The sequence below is a fragment of the Haliaeetus albicilla genome, chromosome 26 (genome assembly GCF_947461875.1).
Source record: "Haliaeetus albicilla chromosome 26, bHalAlb1.1, whole genome shotgun sequence".
NCBI lineage: Eukaryota > Metazoa > Chordata > Aves > Accipitriformes > Accipitridae > Haliaeetus > Haliaeetus albicilla.
The window spans coordinates 12,132,864-12,154,056 of record NC_091508.1 but is presented as its reverse complement, the minus strand read 5'-3'; the positions used below and the strand labels follow the sequence as shown (position 1 = coordinate 12,154,056).

Genomic DNA, 21,193 nt, shown 5'->3' with positions numbered 1-21,193 from the left:
CAGACCACTCCTGGAGCAGCTCAGGAGGTCAACATAATCAATGGAGCCTGTAGGCATCACAGCTGAGGAGCATCAGCTGGGCTATGGGTGTGCTGGAGTCTGGCTGGGAACAACAGGGAATGGCCCCTTGGGGCAGAGAGACAGCTGAGCAGCTGTGGGAGCTCAGAAGGCAAAGCTGCGTAAGCCAGTCACAGGCAGTACTGAGAAGTGCGAGCAAAGCTACATGCTTATTTCTTGGTGGAAAAGATTACTGCAGGAGGGTGGGACCACAGCACTGTGCTCAGAGCCCACCCCACCTTCCAGGATCTGATGGTGGGGGAGCTATTCCTGCATATTTAGGTGTGCTAACTTCTGTATTTACCACCACCAAAAGGAATCTGCATGTGACTGACCCTCTAGCTGCCATCTTCCCTCTTCCTCCACTAGGTTTTAACCATTAGAAGCAGATGGCACCCCAGTTCAAAGTTGGACATGGGAACAGGGGAGCACAGGAGTGTCTGCTGAGCTCCCCCACAGGCCTCACTTCACTTCTGGCTGGTTGCTGTGCAACCTTAAACCTCTGCAAAGATCCACAGGCTAAAGCAGGGTCAGAGCCAGACACAGTCAAAGGGCTCCAAACAAAGAGCCAGACACAGCAAACAAAGGCCCTCAGGGTAGCACTGCAGCCTCACCATACCTTCAGCCAAGCTGGAAAAGGATTAGACTCATTTACTTCACAGACCATCTCCAGCTCAAACTACCTAATTAAGGGGATTTTTGCAATATATGCAGACCATTATCTTACTCATCTCCATCATGATTATAACTTGCCAAATGCTGTAGGATAAGAGGCCATGCCCTCCATAGGGGCTCAGGCTCATATCCCTGTCTCCACCCTAGCTTTGTACCCGGTAGGGTTTTCTACCTTTCTTTCCACACTTCTCCCTCCAGAACCCCTCTTGCTGGCTGGAGAGCTGTGCCTTATGCTTTACTAACTGGTAATTTGCTTTCCACAGTGAGCACATTATCTCTGAGCCAGTCTAGAGCCAGGTTTGTTCTGCAGATCACATAGTTGAAGTGATGAAGGGATAATCAGAAATCAGGACAGGCCTGCTGAGAGCACAGACCCTCTGGGTGGGCAAAAAAAAGTAGTATATCCATGTGCCTGAGCCCTCCTGGCACTGTCAGGACAGATGTCCCACTCCAGCACAGCTGTCATGGAAGACTGGCCATCTCAGTCCAGAGGAGGACATTCAGGAACTACATTAGTGATTGCATTTATGTACATTCATATGCATTCACCATGAGAGGCAAAGAAAGGCTGAGAACAACCATATGAAAAGTGGGAGATCAGAGTCCTCTCCCAGCCTGGCAGCTCCCTACCAGGGTTGACTTCGGTGCCAGATGGCTCAGGCAGTAAGGCCAACAGCAGCATGCAGAAGATCATGGTAGCAATCGGAGGTGCTGCGCAGGGTCAGATGGGTGTGAGTCCTTCAAAGACAGCAGCTGCCATCTACATTTCTGAAAGACAAAGCAAAGACAGAAGATGAGTCTTCCAAAGACAGGACTTCTCTGTGCTGCAGACTTGCTATATTGTCATTGCCTGGTGATGTGTTGGGCATTCTTTTGTGCCTTCAAGAGCATCTTGACTTTAGCCCTACTCTGACCCACCACCTGATCAGAGGCTTAGTGAAGTACTAATGATTGCCTGACTACCCATACCATCGCTAAAGCTATTAATGTAATTCAGCTTTTAGGAGCTCAGCTGCCATGACTACTGTGTGGACATACTCTCTTAACTGCTCTTAAAGAAGTCCAATGCAAAGTAATCTCTCCCCCATCAATTCTTCACCTTCCTTACTATATTAACAAGTACTGAAGCTGCATCTACAATGAACCTGTATAGTCCAACCAGGCTCCCCAAGTGGTGCCTATCCACCCAATGCACACTTCTATCTGCACCAGCTGTGTACTCCAAATGGCCCAGTGGACACTCTGGAACTTGTCACAGAACCTTAAGATAAATGTCTAAAACAGGGCGAAAATAATCTCTCCCTACATGTCCACATTGCTGCCAAAAGAGCATGTGCACTCACACATGCGAGCACACTTAATTTCCTGTTTGGAAACAAGAAAAATAGCAAAGGGCTTAAATGCTGGCAATTTCAGTGGAAAGCCATGATAACACCTAAAGGAACACAAGGTCATATCAGCAGTTATGTGAATTCTGTGTGTCCTACAAAAAGCCTCAGGAGGTTCCCATACTAGAAGACAGCTTTACAGAAGGCAGGTTAGAGGCTCTGTCTCATATTGAAATGTCAGGCGAAAAGAAAACAGAACAAATCAATAAATGAAAAGTTGCCAGGACCAGAGGGTGTTTGCTCAAGAATCCTCAGAGTGGTAGTAAAAACGCAAAACTGAATGTTAGGATTTTAGTAAAGGAAGAGAGGATAAAAAAGGGACCATCACTATGCCAGTGCATACATGCGTGCAAGAGCATCATATGCCATTAGCTCAGAGATTTGTAACAAAAGGCTTTATTTTTTCCACCGAACATAATTAAACTGTACAAGTAGCAGCCATGAGTTGCCATGGATACCAAAACAATTGGATATATTCACAACAGAAAGATACACCACAGCTTCTTAAATCCAAAGGTAAAACCTTTGGCTCAGAAAATCCCCCAGCCGCAGATTGCTCGACGCCCAGAAGCTAAATCAGGGTTAGAATCACTGAGGCTTGCCCTGTTTTTATTCTCTTTCCTAAGGATTTGCTACTGGCCATTGTCCCTGCTGGATTCTGTCCAAAAAGATGGCTCTGAGCCTGAAAAATAACTAAGGGCCTTCTTGGGAAAAGAGCCAAACATGCATGCAGGAGGGGAAACTAATGATCAGTGGATGCTGCCCAGCAGTGCTGTGCCCAGCCATCTGACAATGCAAACTAACCAAAAAAGACCTTAAAATTGCCAGGATCCCTCCTGCTTCAGCCACCTCTTGTGCTCCAGGTGAGCACCCTGGCCACAGCTGGGAGGAGGCTGTCGACAAGGTTCTGTGATTTTGTGGCATCTCAGGCGGAAAGTGTGCAAAAGCAAAGCACTGGAGAGAAAAGGCACCCCATATCTCAGCAGGAGGGTCTTGCAATCAAAAAAGAGGTTTTGACCAAGCACTCTCAAGCTACATGTGCATCCACAGTCACCTTCACCCCTGAAATGGAGGGGGGTGATCTCTGATACAAACACACCAATTCCCACCATCCCATGACACACTGCAAGTACCATGGAGCAGAGACTTCTTGTAGTCATGCAGAGGGAGATTTTGTAAAGACATGTTTTCAGCAGAGTTTGAAGACAGACCTGGTGGAAGTTAATCTACGCAGGGTGCTCCAGAGGCTCCCGAAGCAGGACTTGCAAAGGGAACTGCAGAGAGTTCAGCACTAGAGGAGACTGTCCTCTCATAGGATGTGAGAAAGTAAAGTGTCATGAACATTAAGGCTTTAACCATGCTCCTGGAGGAGGTGATGGGAAACACAGCAGAGAGCTGTTTGGTGGTATATGGGGTGCCCTGACCATGATCCAGGAGTCTGCCCAAATCAGCTGGGCTATGTGGGTGTAGCCTGGGCTAGAGAAGATCCTTCCCTTGGGTCCCCATGCTGGACCAGCCACCAAACAGAGCTGCAAGTTGCTGAGAAGACCCTGGCAGGAGAACAGCAGCTTGAAGACACCTCCCAGGTGACTTCTCAGCTGGAGGTTTAAAAGCTGCCAGCTGTATTGGAGTCCTTACACTCCACACCCTCACCACCCCCTCAGGGCCTAGAAACAGAGCCTGGCAAAGAGGGAGAGGATCAGGCATCTGTAAAGGTACAGGCTAGCTCCCACCAAAAAACACTCTTGGATTTCCCTCTAACTTGGCCAGGGTTAAAGAAAAGGGGGGCCATACAGCACTGAAACAGCAATTCTACATGGCTAGGTGAGGACCAGAGCCCACTGCTGAAGCCAAAAAAATAAGCCCCCAGAAAAACAGACAGACATCACTGTAAGCATTCAAATGCCTTGGCCTCCTATTTGACCCAAAAGCCCAGCAAAGAAGGATGAACAGCAGGGAGGCAGATGCGTGCAGCAGAGCACAAGGACGAAGTAACACCTATCCTCTGCTATCAGCACAGATGTCACAGCCCAGCTTGGATCAGCTAGCACCCTGAGTGAAAGTACTAAGCTGAATTTTGGTGTAAGGGTTTTGCCTGTTGACAAAAGAGTAATTGTGCTAAGTTTGTCATGGTCTCAAAATGACTTGCAAGCAAGTCGTGTCAACGGCCACCAATGTCACAGCAGTAATAATGAGATGTGTAACACAAACAGCAGCATTATCTCATTTGACCAGGTACAGACCAAACACCATAATTTAAGTGCCCATTTGCTTTACACAAAGCTCACGCCATCTTCTAAATCACACCTATTGTATTGCCACATAGCCAGTCACATCATTTAACCACTGGAATACAGCGATCAGAATGTAAAAGGTAACAGGAGCGAAGAGGGAGTGGGGTGGGGACAAGGGAAGTCACGCAGAGGTGCCCAAGCACCACATCAGCTCCTGCCCCTGAGACAGCAACCAGTGCTCGAGGAAAGGTATGGGCTGGGGCGGTGTCTGTCCCACCCTGCTGCAGCCAGCACCCTGTGAACAGGGGGCTTCTCAGGACTTGATAGGCACGTGGAGCTTAGCAGGGCAAGCAAAAATGGTGTGGCTTGGGGGAACTGCAAGCCAAAACTGGAAGATGTGGCCATAGAGACCAGCCTGGCCTCCAGGAAAGACACAGAAACCTTCAGAGCTGACTCGAGCTCACCTGTCTGCACCCCTGTGCTAACAAAAGCTGGCTTTGAATTTGGCCCTTGCCTAAGTAGCATCCAAGATGAGCAGGATGAATCCCCTCGAGATGTGTCTATCTCCACTGATGACACAGGGAACCTAAATGGCTGGCCTGGACTAGCCTCATCATTCCCAGGTGGCCAGTCTGGCAAGACAAATCCTCACCTTTGTATGTGGCAGTGAATAAGTATTTACAGCAGTTCAGCCATATGCAGGAACCTCAGCAGCTGAGTTCAGGCTGTGCTGAACTTATTCTTCCTGCCACACTTGGTTCCTGGTCCTGGACCACCAACGTGCATGTTTGGGAGTCCCAGGAGAGGTGCTGCACACAGGGAGCAGTGTCATTTCTCATCTTCTCATGCTCTACAGCAGCTGCTTGGGCAAGGTCACCAAGAGTGTTTTTCACCCCTGTCTCATAATTTAGAGGAAATTCAGCTCCACTCAGGATCTCATACTGCCAGAAATCACTGTTTGAAGAACTACTGATGTTGATTTCTGCTAAGTCTAAATCTCAGCTAGTAGTAGATTGGATTCCTAAACTGCACAATTCCCAGCACTAGAACACACTGGAATATACTTCTAAATACAAGCCTCTGTACAAACTGCTTGGAAATCATCTTCCTAATGATTTTTTCTGGGTAGATTACTTGATACTTTTCGTTGTAGCTCTTTCAGCTGCATTAGAGTCCCTTGCTGTACTCATGCCTTTCTTCCTGACCTGCCCACACATACACAGAAAGTGCCAAAACTACAGCACAAGCCCAAAACCAGCAAAAACAGGATTAGCAACATCCTCACAGAGGCAAGAAAGTGTTAAACTCTGTTCTCAGGACTGAATGGATCAAGTTGCTAATTGCTAACAGCTGGCTGCAGGAGAATAAAATCCTGTTACAATGATTGTGAGTGGAAAAAAAAAATCTACTTGTTGAAAAACTCAAAGAAATGCAAAAGAGGACAGTTTTTCCCGATATATCCAGCAGATACCATGTCTAAAAATCCAATCCATCTCTCTGAAGAGAAACAGCTCATTGTGACCCAGCACTGTACCCAGCACAGCATGGGGCCTGCAAGCAAAAGCACAGTGGGCACAGGAGGGAGCTATTCTTTAGTGATGTGCATGAAGAAGGTGGGACTTGGAGCTCCTCCAGGTACTGTTCTCCCTCCAGAGATCCATTACGGAGGTCTGGCATGTTTGCAAGCCTCTCTAGATCCCAACTGAAACAGGCATTTGTTTTAACTGGTTCCTTCGCAGATCATTACCTTGGAGTGGGACCTTAGGGTTTGCTGCAGGAATCCCATTACAGATGCCCAACGCCACGCCAAGAAACTCCATGGTCATGATCAAGACTCATAGCTGTGTGTATGATGCACTCTGTATGTATTACAAGAGGATCTATCCTATATCAAAGTATGCTCAGAAGAGGTTCAGGAATGGTCAGGAGGACTGGATGGTATCTCCTAGCATTCCTAAAGGAATTCAAGGAGGAAGCAGCAAAGCTACTAATTGGGGCAGTATCTGAAGCCTGAAGAAAGAGAGGCTGGAAAGTGCGATTTCCATTTTTCTGGCTCCAAAATGATGGTGGAACATTTCTCTTTGCCTCAGAATTAATCTGAGATACCCCAAATCCAGCAGTCTTCCTCTGGAGCCCATGCAGCTTCAGTTTGGACCAAACAGAATTTGCTGATGAAAATGCTTACAGAAAGGATTCTGATCACTTCTTAAAACATTTTGCTTAGTTTACAATTCAAATACTTCTTGCTTCTGGTATCAATTTTGGTCTTTTAAGGGGGCTTTTAAGCCCCAGTCATCTCCTCCCTATATATTCCTATTTACCATTAACAAAGATTCTGACTTTGCCACTTGGCTAGCATCATGCCAAGAGTGCACAGGGACAACAATCTTAAGGAAAGGCACTCTCTTCTAATGAAACCAACTGCCACAAGATTGGAAAAAGCAGAGCAGGGCTGCTGGCCTGAGAAGATGGCCACCCACTTCAGCAGAGCTGCTGGAGGGTGAATGGATGGGACCAGTATCAGGACAGCCATGCCGTATGTGCAGGAGACCTGTGAGAAGGCAGCAACAAGTTTTCCCTTAGGTGAACTTGGAATCTGGTCTCTGTGGCCATCCCTAGATTCAGTCAACCAGGCAGCGTGGGGGGAGGTCTCTGAATGACATATGGGTGGCACCTGGACAAACCAAGTGCAAACAGTGACACCAAATATCAACATGCTGGACAGTAACCAAGGAGCTGGGCAGGCCCAGCAAGATCCTGGCATGAAGTGTGAGGCTGCAACAGGAGATCTTGGATATAGGCACCAACAGAGATGGTCAGAAAGAGCAAAAACCCATGGCAATGTTAGGAATGTGGTGGGAGACATAGGGCAGGAGCAGTGACACCACAAAGGGATGTCCAGAGCAGCAACAAGGCTGGACAGATGAAAGCAACCAGATTTTAGGTGAAAGAGTTGGGTTAATCAAGATGTGAGAAGGAACAACAATGGGAAAAGTGAGACGGGAATAGGCCCCAGCATGATCTTTGAGGTGGCATTAGGAGACCTGTCACCACAAGAGACACAAAAGAACACATGGGGCTAAGAAAAGGACCACAACATTCACGAGTGGCACTTGGGGTAGGAACAGGGACATCACAGAGCTGGGTCTAAGGCAGTGGCAGAAGAATGGGAACATTGAGGTCTGGGTATACTTTGTGGTCACCCTCTTGAGGGGTGGGTGATAGGACTGCCCGGAGGCTGAGGAGGGTTTGAACCTCATTTTCCATGTTGTAGCCAAACATCTAATGGGGCTATTATGAAAAAAGAGACACCTCACTCTAGATTTTAGGAGAAAAACAGCATTCCAGTCACCTATGACACAGCCATTTAACACTGGGAGAAGGTTCAGCCCATGGACTCAAACATGAAGGAGTGCCTTACCTACAGCCCAGAGGAAGGTGCTGGTGTTTTTGCAAAAGGTTTGGAGACCTGCAAATCCTCCAGCATTTTCCCATTGCCTGTTGCCCAGTCCCACAGGAGTGGGGTGTCCTGTGTTTGTGAAACAGGACAGAGTACTTTTGTCACAAAACCAGACTAAGGGATAAATGAACAAATGTGATTTAATCTATCGAAGTAACCAGGCCAAAATTAGAAACCATTACAAAGGCAAAGCCAAAGATAAGGAAATGCAAATTCATTATACTAACAGTGGGTGGTTCTTGGCTCACCTAATCCAAAAACATAGCTACCTTTTCCCACTGACACCAGGGCAGGGGTACTCTGTGCTTCTTTCACTTGAGGAACCTGGAGGTACTTCCCACAACCCAGGCAGACCTGCCAGGCATGCCGCGACTCTACACAGGATAGGAATGCACACCGTCCCCCAGGAACCCTAAACTCAGCAGCCAGGGCAGGGGGAGTCTCATGCACTGCAGCAAGCACTCCAAAATACAGGTCCTCTCAACTAAGGGGCAGCCTCCAGGCTCCAGTCCCACTGTTTCTGTATGACAGAAGTGGCAGGAGAACAGATGTGCATGAACAAAAAGTTCCCATTACCTCCTTTCTCCTTGCCAAGCAGCAGCAATCACTGTCCTTTATCACTGCTTCCCTCCCATGCAGAACGGGCACCAGAGAGCACCTGGCACATTGACATTTTCACTCTATTCCTTACACTGGCATGTCTCTCCAGCTTTTTTTTTTTTTTTTTGAGGAGGAGGTTGCTTACTTTTTTTCTTTAAACTATCCTTAAAACATATCAACTACAGGTTAGCAATAGTCCTCTCAAGACCTACAATCTTCCACTGCGAGAGTCTCATATAGCAACCATATATATGACATGTTAACCACACAGATGACAGATGGAGTATTAAGAACACTCAATCTAAACCACCTTCCTCCCTCCCCGTTCTCAAGGGGCTCCACCATAACCTTTTACTTAACTGTACTCAAACTTGCATTCAGAAGGAGATCAGGTTACTGAGTCACAGAATTATTCGGGCTGGAGATGATCCTCAGGAGAGCATCTAATCCCACCTCCTGCTCAAAGCAGGGTTAGCACCAATTTCAGAACAGTCTGGGCAGGACTTTGTCCAGCTGGGTCTTAAAAATCTCCAAGGATAGAGCCTCCCCCACCTCTCTGGACAACCTTTTCTACTGCTTGACTCTCCGCAGAAAAACTTCACCCCTCCTTACGCTAAGGCAGAACCTCCTGTTATTTCAGTCAATGATCACTGTCAACCCTCCTGCTATGCACCACAGTAAAGAGCCTGTTTCTGTCTTCTTCATAATCTGCTCTTAGGTATCCCAAAGCCTTTTCTTGTCCTGACTAAACCACCCTGCCTCCAACCACCTCCCCATTGAAGCCAAATTTCAGTATTAAGTTACTTAATATTTTCTCCCAAGTCAGCACTTGTGAGACCAAGGCTCCATTCAGGCAGTGGGACAGCTCTGGTCGGATTTTGCTATGACTCCCACCAGCTTCTTCATGGGCAAACTAGGGAATAATCGTCCCGTATTGATGCCAGAGCATGGCTGGAGCACTACTCCATGGCCCTCTGTTTAGGGATTGCATGGATCACATTCCCACTGGTAACTATTTTTGAGAGATATCAGGTGGCACTTCCTAAATCAACTTATTCAACATAGTACTGATTGGCAAAATGGAAACTGAGATAATGCCACCTTAGCACAGTGAGGGCAGGAACTGGTTACACTAACAGCACATAAAGACGAGACACCACCAAACTGGTCAGGAGGGTGTTTCTCAGCTCAGAGCCCACCAGCCAGCAGCAGTGGTGAGGCACCCTAGCAGAGCATGAAGGATATGCCAGAGATCAGACCCTGCCCAGGACAAGGGGGACCTGCCTTCACCTCTCCGCCCAGGAGCTGCCCTGGGGACCTGACACACTCCTGCTCCCAAAGCAGAGCCTCTTCTGCCTTCCCAGAGGAGCAGCATTGGGTCAACAGCAGGGAACTTAGTCGGGATCCAGGTATATGATGTCAACACAGGTACTTTTGGCAGCTGGTACAGGAATCTCATTAAAAACCACAATGTGAAGACTTTTCGGACATGATATGCTTTTCATCAGAGCACATGAATCACTGAGCATGTTCTTTCTTTAATTTGACACTGATTTACAAATGCACCAGCTTCCCCAGATCTCACTCTGGATGGAGGCTAGTCTCAACTGCCTGTTGGTTACCTGCTCCCACTCTATTTTAAAACACTGCTACAACATTTATGTATTCCCAAACTTCTGGAACTCCTTCAGTCTTCCCAGATTTATTACACATCAGCAGCCAGGATTCAGAAAGCTGCTTTGCCAATTTATTTAAAAAACCAGCTTCCAATCTTGCTCAAGTTTCAAAGACTTCAAAAATGTTATCTTGTGTTTAGCACCCTCCCTTGTTACCAGTACAACGGAAGGTATTTTGATATCTTCATAAAGGAGAGTACATCATCCAGCTTCTCCCTAAACACAGGAAATGTTTTACTTCTCGGTATTGTTATTAGCAATCAGTTGGGTTTTTTTAACCTTTCCCAACAATATAAACACCATTGATTAAATTTATTTTGTTATATAGATATTAAAATATTTCTCACTGCCCTGAGATATATTTGCTATGCTTTTTCAGTTATCTTTATAGCTTTCCTTATTAATTGCCTAGCTTCCAAAACACCCACTTTACAGTAACAGCTACTTATCTACAACTTTTTCTGCAAATTGCTCCAAGTGGATTCTTTTTAAAAGATAAAAGATGATTACTGGGACAGACTCTTTGCAAAAAAAGAAGGGAAGCAAACAAAGTCATGTACAGCAGCACATACTACCCAGCACCAAGCTGAGAAGCTGCTGGTTTTTGCAAGGGTGGAAGCCAAACTCTTAAGAGATGGTTCAGTGAAAATCAAACCAGAAACACTATTTTGGAACATCCACTAATTTAGCTGGCCATCTAGTTTCCATCAAACCACCACAGAAATGCTGACACTACCAACAGCTACGTTTTATGAGTTTTGTAAAATGTGTCTTCATATTCAGAAAACAAAAATTCAGTGCACCTGTCACTGGCACACAGACATTGCCCTTAGCTTGAGAAGCACTACTGGCTCTGCTGTAGTCTTACTAAAAAAAGTTTATAAATGTGAAAAGCCATGCCATACATCCTCAAAAAGATACCAAACTTGAAGCTTTTCCAATATCAGAAAGAAGCAAAAATTATCATCACTTACTGCATTCCACAGATTGAAATAAATCCAAATACCAAAATGCAGCAAGTGGAAAGTGTTACTGCCCTCCCACAGCACACTAGCCTGAACCAGAGGGGACAAGGCAGGTTGTGTCTTCAGTGGGTATCATTTCTTCAGAGGCTGAGCAGAATACACATCAGTGCATTTAACCAAGAAAGCAAAGTCTGGGTACACACAGCTGTGACATTCTGCTTGAGCAAACTTTGTTTACTACACAAAGTGGTTTTAAAGTTTAATTTATGAAGTGCCTGGCAAAGATGGGAGCAGCGAGTGGCAACACTTACAGATCACCTGAAATAGCTGCATCAAGCCTGGAGACTCCAGTGAGAATTTCCAGGCAGATCTAACCATGTTCTGGTGGGTTTACTATTTACTAGTACAACTCTACAAGACAAAATTTAACTTCTCATGTCCAGAGATGAAGTTTCCATTAACTAAATGTTCCAGCAAAATACCTAGCATGACTATAGACAGTTTAGAGAAGATCTTTGCTTACCACACAATGTATTTCAAGCAATCAAACCAAGTGTTTTGCTTATAAACAAAGGAAAAGACAAGAACACTAAAAAAGCTCTAGCAGCATTTCACAGCTATGGAAATCCAGAATGGCCGATTCTGATCAAATTTTCTCAAGGCAGACCAGAAAACAAGAGCCCACAGAGAAGTAGTAAGACTTAGCAATTACAGAGAAGGCAAGTAACTGTAGGAAAATCCTGGCACTGCCTGTGGCAAAGATGAGAGAAACTGGAGAGATGGGGGGGAAGAAATATGTAAAATAATGACACCTAGACCAAAAAAAGGATCCCATTTACCTCTTTTCCATACTGAAAATGAACTGAAATTAAAAAACAACAAATTAAAACAGAGGAAATGAAATTCCATGGCATACCATGTGAATTAAGCCTCTGGGATATATTGCCACAGAGCAATGTGGGAGTAATTCAATAAAATATTGGAAGTGGATCTACAAAATAAGAACATCTGCAATTCCATTAGCAGAATAAAAGAAAGAATACACTGGATATAAATTTTCATCTAGCCAGGCATAAGCAAACCAGTAATTAATGTAAGCAGAAAGTTATCTCCTACACAGGCAGGTTATTCCACATTTGCCTGCATTCAAGCTCTTGGGCTTTCATGTGCAATGTGCCAAGCAGCCGCTGCCTGAGATAAGATGGGTGCCTGAGTAGGTGGGCTGTGATCTAATCCAGTTTGGCAAGCTTCACGTCTGTGTATAGAGATCGTGTTTCAGTTTTCAGAGGCTTATTGTGCAGCTTCTCAAAAAGAGAAACAACACTACCCACCTTTTTTTTTTTTTTAGCAGAGATTATCCTTTGTGACACAAAAAGGGCAGATGAAATTTCAGCCAAACCTATTAAATAAATACCTGAGGAACAGTGAGTGACCCTGGAACACTCCAGTGGAAACACAGCTATTTTGGAAAGTTCTCAGCACCTGAAACAATGGGTTTACTGGGGAAGTAATCAGATTTTATGCAGAGGGGCTGCTACTGGAGAGGCCCATGACTAACCCTAACAACAAGGATTCTCAGGAACAACTTCCTGCATATTCATACTCCTGTGTTTTAGGCTAAATGCAAGTCTGAGAAAGTTTGACAGTGACAAAAATTGCAGTAGGTGCATCAAGAGTGGACAGGGAAGTCTGCATCTCCTCAGGAGAAGAGGAGAGCGAATGCAGGCGACATGCAGCCAGAAAACTCGCACAGGGCAGGAGCCGCTGGGGCTTGAGTGCAGGAGCATGTCCCCCCCCCGCTCTCCCACCATCCACAACCCACTCACTGCCAGCCCCAGTTTTCACATATCTGACTTAGCCTTAGCCCTGAAACATTTCAGGCAAGCATGCCTGATTGAGAGCTCAAACACCATAGGCCTTCCCGGAGAGCCCCAGCCCCAGAAACCACTTCTGTCCGGGAGAACAACACCAGCCAGCTTCACATTTCTACCAACAAAAGATCCCACGGGTCCCAGAGGGCTCTGGGCATGCAACACTGCGAGAATACCCATGATTTGTGAACCCTCCCACAGCCGCAGAAGGAAAAACAGGGCGCAAAGAGCCACCATCTCGCTACAAGCCCAGGGAGAAAAGCCTTCACCTCCCGGCACTGCCACCTCTACAAACGCCCCTCTGCTTCCAGCAAGTCTCCAAAGGCATTTGTGCTTTATCCAGCAACAGAAACGCGCGGAGGGAGAGCTGATCGCAAGCTGAGAGCAGAGTTAAGCTGGAAGGACCCTACCTGCCTTGCCCAGGGCCTGCTGAGCACAAGGAACAATTGCCATGTCTCTTTTGAACTCCATAGGTTGAGCCAGGCTGTAGTTTCGACATTCCTTGCAACTTTCCACCAGCACACATGATATGTTCAAACTTGAGTAACTCCTCCCTCTTCCCTCCCTCCACACACACAGACAGGCCCAGGAGATGGCCCTGCCTCTATCATCCCAGTTCCTATAGCAACTCCTGACCGAGCAGATGGAAACAGAGCTGTTTTCTAGGCAAATCTGCCTTCTTGGATTCCTCCGCTCTTCCCTGCTGTTGGCCCCTCCTTGCTCCAGTGCTCTCCCTAGGGGCTGCTCCGCTGGCACTTGGCCCAGACTTTGCCTGGAGGAAGGCCAAGCTTTGAATTCATTTAGTAAAACCACAACATAAAGCAGCTCTCCTGCTCAGGAAGCAGGGCCCATGTAGTCCCAGGGGCAAGCCAGGCCCCGGCACAGCACCGCAGAGCCAGCTTGCACCTTCTGGTATAACACGGCTGCCTGCGCTCACAGGAAAAATCCTGGCAAGGGCATCACCATGCCGTGCTCCTCGCATTCATTCTTCACAAGCCTGTGTCGTCCGTGGCGGAAAGGTAAAAAGCAAAGACAGAACTAGTCATTTATTAAGCAATTCCAGCCGACAGGATTATTGCAACCAAAGAGCAGAGCAGGGCACTTCTCAGTCATTTGGACTTCCGAAGTCTTTCCTGGATGAGGGAGAGACCAGCAGTGACCATGGGGCTCAACCCGTGTTCATTGCAACAGCTCAGCCCTGTTTGCTTTCCTCAGGTTGGGGTCCCACAGGAGTGAAGTTCACTACCACAGCTGTCAGGACAGCTGAGTGACATCACATTCTTTTCCTTTTCACTTAAAAATATAGAAACAGAGGGAAAAATACAAAACTCCATACCAGAATGTGGCACTTGGGGGGAGGTAATTACCAAGGGTGACAGTGGGAACCTCATCGGCAGGTGACATTGCTAAGGCTCCATGGTGGCAGGACAAGCAGGACCATAGCAGATGGAGCCACAGGAACCGCTGACACGGCCACGGGGGCCAGCAGGCTGCGGGCACCCTGGGGAGACCACCCACACATACCAGTACAGCACCACCGCAGGGCACAGCCATGGGGCTGCAAAACCGCTTTGGCTGCACAGCCCTGCAAAACCCTTCCACCTCCAGGAGCAGCTGCTGTCGCTGCCCATGGCCAGGCTCTGCTGCAAAGCTAATGCTGTGGCCATTGGAGAGCCCGGGAGTGTGGCAGCCTGCAGCAGGCTGGGGCCACACTCACCTGGGTCACAAGGCCACTGGGATTTGAGCAGAACATCACCTGGGGTCACCAGTATAAAGCCCCAGTTTAGGGGACCAGCAGCAAGGAACACAACAGCACAAGGAGACCAAAGAGCAGAAGTACTTTGCTGACCTGCCCGTTGGGATACACAGGTGCTGTCCTGCCTCCTGCAAGGAAGCTGCTCAGCAAGGGAAGCCCTGTGATGTCCCATTTGGACACCCCAGCATGGGAAAGCATCCTCCTGGAGCCAGCAGCACAGGGCTGCAACAGCAGCACCGGGGCGGGAAGTGGATGCCAGTGATGTACAAGAGTGACACTCACAGGGACTCCACAGCAGGAGGCTGAGAAGCAGGGACGGCAGCAGTTCAGCCCATTCTTCAACGACTCCCATATGCTACAACAGGTTTCAAGCAGAAGAATCACAGCAAAGCATCAACAAAAGCAGCAGGTATTTGGGGTATTCAAAAGAAAAAAAAAAAGGAAGCAGACATCAACCACACTGTGCTCACACTAAGTCCCAACTGAAAAATACAGCTGCGAGCTGTAGGACACGGTCATATGTGCAATCAGATGCCGCCTTGCTCCCATCTGCCTCCCTGCCTCTGTACCCCATCTCAGCCACACAATCCACCTCTGTACCAAGAACAGAAAACTATTTACTTTTTTCCCCCTTGGGTAATTTTTCCATGTTTGAGTGTGTTCATCAGCTCAGAGGGATGGGACAATCCCTAAGGCTCATACACGGTTTGGGACAGAAGCACATGACCAGCAGTATGATAGAGGTGGAAAGACATGAGACCCCTTCCTGCTTGGGAAGCTCTACTCCAGGAGGGTGTTACTGATTGAGATAACACAATTACAAGGCACTCCCCTGCCAAAACACAGATGCCTGCCCTGTTAACAGTGATGTACAGGGACCAAACTGGATACAGGCCTCTGGGGTAAACTAGGACCAAAACAAATCCCTTTGGAGGACGCAGGTCAGTTTGTGGCAGAGGGTACCTCTGGACATCCAGGAACAGGGAGTGCAGGAGGGACATCAATAAAAGCATCAAAGCAGATGCAGACCACAGAAGCAACATCAAGGGTCTAGAGAAAGCTCCCCATTGCCCTGCAGCACAAGGAACAGCAATGGCCCAATTTGCAAACAGATTTGAGGAGCTCCTTTCCCTGCGGAGGCACAGTGCCGCGGAGGCACAAAGCACTGCTAGAAACTGCTGATCTTGCAGTTAGAGTCACTGTTGCCTTCAGCACTTCAATACAGAAATAGGCTCTCTGCTGGATGCCCTCTGAAATGTAACTTGATCCCACAGTATACATTCACTAATCAATCTAGGGATAAAGCAAAGCAGAAAACAGTCCCTTTTTTCACTGGAATGAGCCCAAATATGCACAATAACAGTTCCCACTCAGAGCTATTACAAACCAAAGTACTTCAGAAAGTTTTGCATCTCACATCGCAGAGGGAGCATACTTGTGCAGTAGCATCATCGGTTCTCATATTGTGTATTTGAGAGACTTCCTAATGACCTCATAGCAGCACATGTGACCAGCAAGTCATCTTCTCAAAGGACTAGAAATAACATCAACAGACCCTGTTTTGCTTTTGCACAGAACAGCTTTCTGCAGCACGAGCAGGTTTCCAAATGGCAAGGGAGCAGAACCAGCTCAGGCCAGGGCTGGCATTTTTATAGTTTCTCCAACAGATTGTTTGGCTTCGGCAAAGATCAGTCCAATTAACAGATGAAGACCCATTAGCAGATACTAAATACCATATACAAATTTAGACACAAAAGCTTGTTTATCCCAATGCAGGACAATTTGGCTTTTTAAAGTGTCGATATGGTATCGTGAATCCCAGAAGTATTTCAAAAGTATTCTACAAAGAGATAAGAGGTGGTCTCACAAAGTAGAAGATGATGCCTTGAAAAAGTTTCAATGGGCTTAAAAGCAGTTTTTTTCTTCCAGTGCTTAAAAATAACCTCCTATGCTGAGCAGCAAAGCAGAAATTTGAAATTCATGGGTGATGAACTGGTGAGCTGTTCACACTGAAATCAGGAAGTTGCCTTTGGCTGTCCCAGAGCCACTGCCTGATCAGGTGGCATTGGGAGAAATAAATGAACGAACACCGATGAGCATATTGATGCCAAGGTGAAGGCAACTAGGCAAACAGCTCAACATGGGCTAATAGCCTTGAACAACTGAGCAGATCCCTCCTCTGTACTGAGCACAAGATTCTGGCAGAAGAAAAGCTGCATAACCCCATTGTAGAAATGAATGTCAAGAGACATGCACCAGACCTGTGACCTGTGGCCGGAGAACTGCCCCAGTTACCAACAGCGAGATGGGAATACACATCTGAGTGAGAATAAGGAAAACACTAATTAGAATAGCACCTAAAAGCTTTTTCTGCCAGGCCTCTCCTGCAGCAGCAGCACAACAGGCTGCTCCAGCAATACCACGAGACTATCCGTCCGCCTACAGTGGCTCTGCTCCACAGTCCTTACACTCCTTGCCTTCCAGTCGCCTGCCTAGCCCAGCTGTGGCACGACCTTTATCCTAAAAGGCCATAGCAGGCCCGGTCATCCCAGTAAGCACCAATATCTTATGACAGACAGGAGCAGGACATCACCTGAGTGACCTTTGGTGAAGCAGTGACAAAGGACTTGAAGAGCACGGGACAATCCCACTAGGAGGCTGGAACTGTACAACATCCAAGCTTTTTATTCTTTCAGTGAGAAGCAGCGGAAGCCAGCTCCTGCCTTCACCTTTCCAGGAACTTTTGATGCAACACAGAAGCCTGCTGTAAAAGTGCTTTGTTTACACCTAAAGCCCTCTTCTGTCCTTACCCATAGTGTGAGAGTATGTTCACCCCCACCCTACCCCAGCTAAACATCTGCTCAGCCTAGCTCTGCCAGTATCATCCTTCCACTGCAAAGAAATCCACTTCCATCCATAAACCTGGGAAAAGAGGAAAGCAGGGCAGAGCTTGGCATGGTGGGGAGGGCACGTTTGGGACGTGCATATGACATCCTCCGAGAAATACTGACAAGCCACCCTTACATACAAGATGCTGACTAGAGCCATTCTGCAGGATAACAGAAGAGGGCTCAGAGATGACAACATACCACATGCGATGACATACAAACACCTGATGTGGGACAAACCCTCCCCAAGTGGTGTAAGAGACAACAGGGCACAAGGGGAACACTCACCCTCCACCACACACCTCCCACCCCATGCCAGGGGGGCCTTTCCTGCTCTGAAGACAGATGACGAGTCCTCAAGAAGGCAAACACCACAACAGTATGGTGTCTCCTTTGCCCCTCAGTGACTTCCTAAATCACCAAAACAAGTACAACCTCTGGTCCATCCATGGGATAGACACATCCTCATGCCCCCAGAAGATAAAGTTCTGCAGCTGAGCCAGGCTGCTGGTTTCTGGGCACACAGGCAGCTGCTCAGTGAAGCCTTGTCCTGCTGGGACAGAGGAGCCGAAGAGGCCTCAGCATCACTTTGCCACCACAGCTCCTTCACCCAGGGATGAGAATGGCTAGGGAGGTGGTAATGGAAGAAAAATGACTCCTACCCAGCCCCCAAAATTTCACTCAGAGCTTTAATACTACCAGGAAAGATCCAAGCAGCAGCAGCCTCTCATTTGCCCTGTTTTTTAAACACCATGGTCCTCAGCTGCTGCATCATGGGCTGCCTCAAAGATGAGGATGAGATTAGAGAGAAAAAAGTAGTACTTATACCCCCAGGTCAGAACAAGTGAGCGCAATCAATTTAGCTTTAGTTGTTGTAATGACAAAGCCTCAGTGAACACGTCATCCAGACAAGGAGTAACCTCCCGGCATAGAGCAGCGCTCAGCAAGGACACTCTTGTAAACACTCTCCCTGGCCGTCTTTGCTGGTGCAGCTCTGAGAAAGGGGCAGAGAAAACTATTATCTGCAAACAGACATCCCTCCCTATCCCTGGACACTGGGACCAGCCCAAGCAGGACACCTCCAGCCTTTCTGCTTTGCTCTCATCTGCACGATGAGCCAAGTACCCTCTGGTGTCCTGCAACAGCCAGCGCTGCAGATGAGAACTGCTGCCACTCCAAGGAGGGGCTCAACTCCCACGAGCTAGTAAGCCTCTGCTCTGGGCTTTTGACATCTAATCCCTGAAGCAGTTGATATATTCAGCAGGCACAAGGCCTCTTTCAAAGCTGACCCTTCTTCTTGAAGCACTAGATAGTATCTAATGTCCTGAGCACTGTCCTTCATGTGTTCCTCCCCCGCCACTGCAGTAGGCCAGCTCTTTCTGCCCTCCATCCTTGTAACAAGTTTGGAGCAAGGAAGGCAGCGTAAGGAGAGTTTTGACAAGCAGAGCTGCACAGGTCCCAGGACTGGTGGGGGACAAAGCCCTGCTATCTCACCTGCCATGGTACTTCCCCAAATCTGTTCCTCTCCCCAGAAGTTTCCCCAGTGAATCTGTGTTGGCACATTTCACGTCAAAAACTACAAGCTGTGGGGACCTGAGAAGACCGATGTCTGAGTATTAATTCCAAATCCAGCTCAGAGAAAAGCTAATCAACTTCCTTCACTGGAGATTTTATTCCAGAGACATGGAGAATATGAACAGAAAGCCAAAGCAAACCATAAGCACTTGCTATAAGCTTCAGTGAGGAGGGACAGCATGTGGGAAGGGAGAGATTTGGCACCAGCCATTTGCTTTTCCCAGCAAGGGACACCAAACCAACTGAACCACTGAACAGGCAGAGCTCAGCTTGTGGCAGTGATGCCATTACAGCTCCTCTGCCTGCAACGCACAAAGACAGACCCCTGCAAAAATAAGTGGTGCATAGAACTGGTGGTAAAACAAGAGCTGTCAGCCAAAAGTCAGCTCTAGCTGACATCCCTGAAGCTCTTGCTGTACAGCTGTTGCTCCAGGACCCTCTGGCCATACAACCCCAAACCTGACCTCTGCACTTTCGTCCAAAGCTAGCATGCAGAAAGCAGCTGACAACAGTAGTCACCACATTTCTGCGATTCCTCAGCAAGGACTATCATCTTCAAATAACCAGAAGACTGCAGAAGCCCACAGTCCCAGTCCTTTTCACTGGCTCTGGTATGGAAACAAAAGGCAGGAGCATGCTCTCGGGTGTGCAGTTCAGATAGGCAAGATACCAAAGGGCCCCTCTGCACAGTGCAAGTGGGAATTTGTAACAAACCCAAGGACACTGCTGCTCACTCCACACCACCGGACTCATCTGACAGAACAGCTAGTTTGCACTCTAACAGGAATACAACATGGATCTCCAGAGCAGAAGGCAGTGCCAAGCAAGATCACAACCAGCCCACAGGAGCTCTCACTTTCAGTGCCAGTGAAGCACGCGCATAATTTCTGAATCTCCCCATTGCATGAGGGGATGCAAAGTCTGGAGATGCAGCCAGATTTGAGTCTAGCAACGAGGCCTTGGCTAGGGAAGCTTCCACCTCCTCAGCAGCATCTTGCATCTCAGCCATCTCCCTTGCAAGCAAGGCCTCCTGGCCTAAGTAAGCATAAGGGTGTTGCAATCTGCAGTTTTGTCTGAAGAAATCCAGCCCAGCCCAGACGCAGCAGCAGGCCTCTGGTCTGGCCTGACTACATGCCATTCATGGACACCCACTGCGTCCAGAAGCTTGTGGCATTTCTGAAGGCAAGTTTACTTCTTGGATGTAGAGAGCTGTTCTGTTCCCATTAATACTCAGAACCACGTCAGGCAACTTAGATGTGCACTCCAACAGCCACACTCATCTCATGACCCCGTATTTTTTCTGAAATAAATGCAGTAGACTCTGGGGAAAACCCTCTCCTCCCATTGCAAGGGGCTGAGGAGGTTAGACAAAAGGCAACTGCATGCCTCGTGTATGTGTGGCCTCAGCCTGGGCACACAGCTGGCCGGCACTGATCCTACACTCAGCCTCAGCGCGAAGGATGCTCGCAGCACTCATCCTGTGCCTCCTGACAAGCCCTGCTCATATCTGGGCAAACACCATGGCTAATACTGAGGGGAACACCCATGTACTCATTCCAACAGCGGGATACACCCTACAAGCGCTGCTTCACCTGTAATACCCCGTGCAAACATAAGAAAACCATCTAACAGGATCCCTGCCTTTTCCTGCAGAAACAGCCCTAGCGTCTGCTCATATTTCCCATACTAGCACGGAAAAGACAGAAGGATTCAGATACATTACACATTACATTATTAGCCCTACTGGGACACTTCCTAACAGTTCACTTAAATGTTTTTAAACCTGCAGGATGAGGTAATTCAAACCTAAATGCATAACTGACACTATGAGGTGGTTCACTAGGTACAACTCTCAAGCAAAAGCAAACAAAAGCTGATCCAGCATGGTACACTGCTCCATCCCTGTTCAAGACTTGGCCAGACAAAACCATGGCTGAGGCAATCACATGCTGGAGACAGTCCCACTTCAAGCAGGTCAGGCTGAAGACCTCCAGATGTCCCTTCCAACCAGTATTTCCATCATTCTGTGACAGCAAATGAGAAGAGGC

The 21,193-nt window shown here is 47.6% G+C and overlaps 1 protein-coding gene across 5 annotated transcripts in view; it reads right to left on the bottom strand.

Moving 5' to 3' along the window:
- The window catches only part of LOC104320447 (discoidin domain-containing receptor 2), a 63,349-nt gene that overhangs the window by 32,892 nt on the left and 9,264 nt on the right, over positions 1-21,193 (bottom strand). For 2 of the 5 annotated variants that reach the window (XM_009922666.2, XM_069771637.1), the window contains exons 1-2: positions 13,337-13,506; positions 1,363-1,500 (exon numbers count right to left, since the gene is read on the bottom strand). In XM_009922666.2, the coding sequence (XP_009920968.1) occupies positions 1,363-1,426 (64 nt within the window). In that variant the 5' untranslated portion in view covers positions 1,427-1,500; positions 13,337-13,506. Of the gene's footprint in view, positions 1-1,362; positions 1,501-13,336; positions 13,507-14,964; positions 14,984-21,193 lie in introns of those variants that run through there. The other 3 variants (XM_069771639.1, XM_069771640.1, XM_069771641.1) reach the window with 2 other exon arrangements.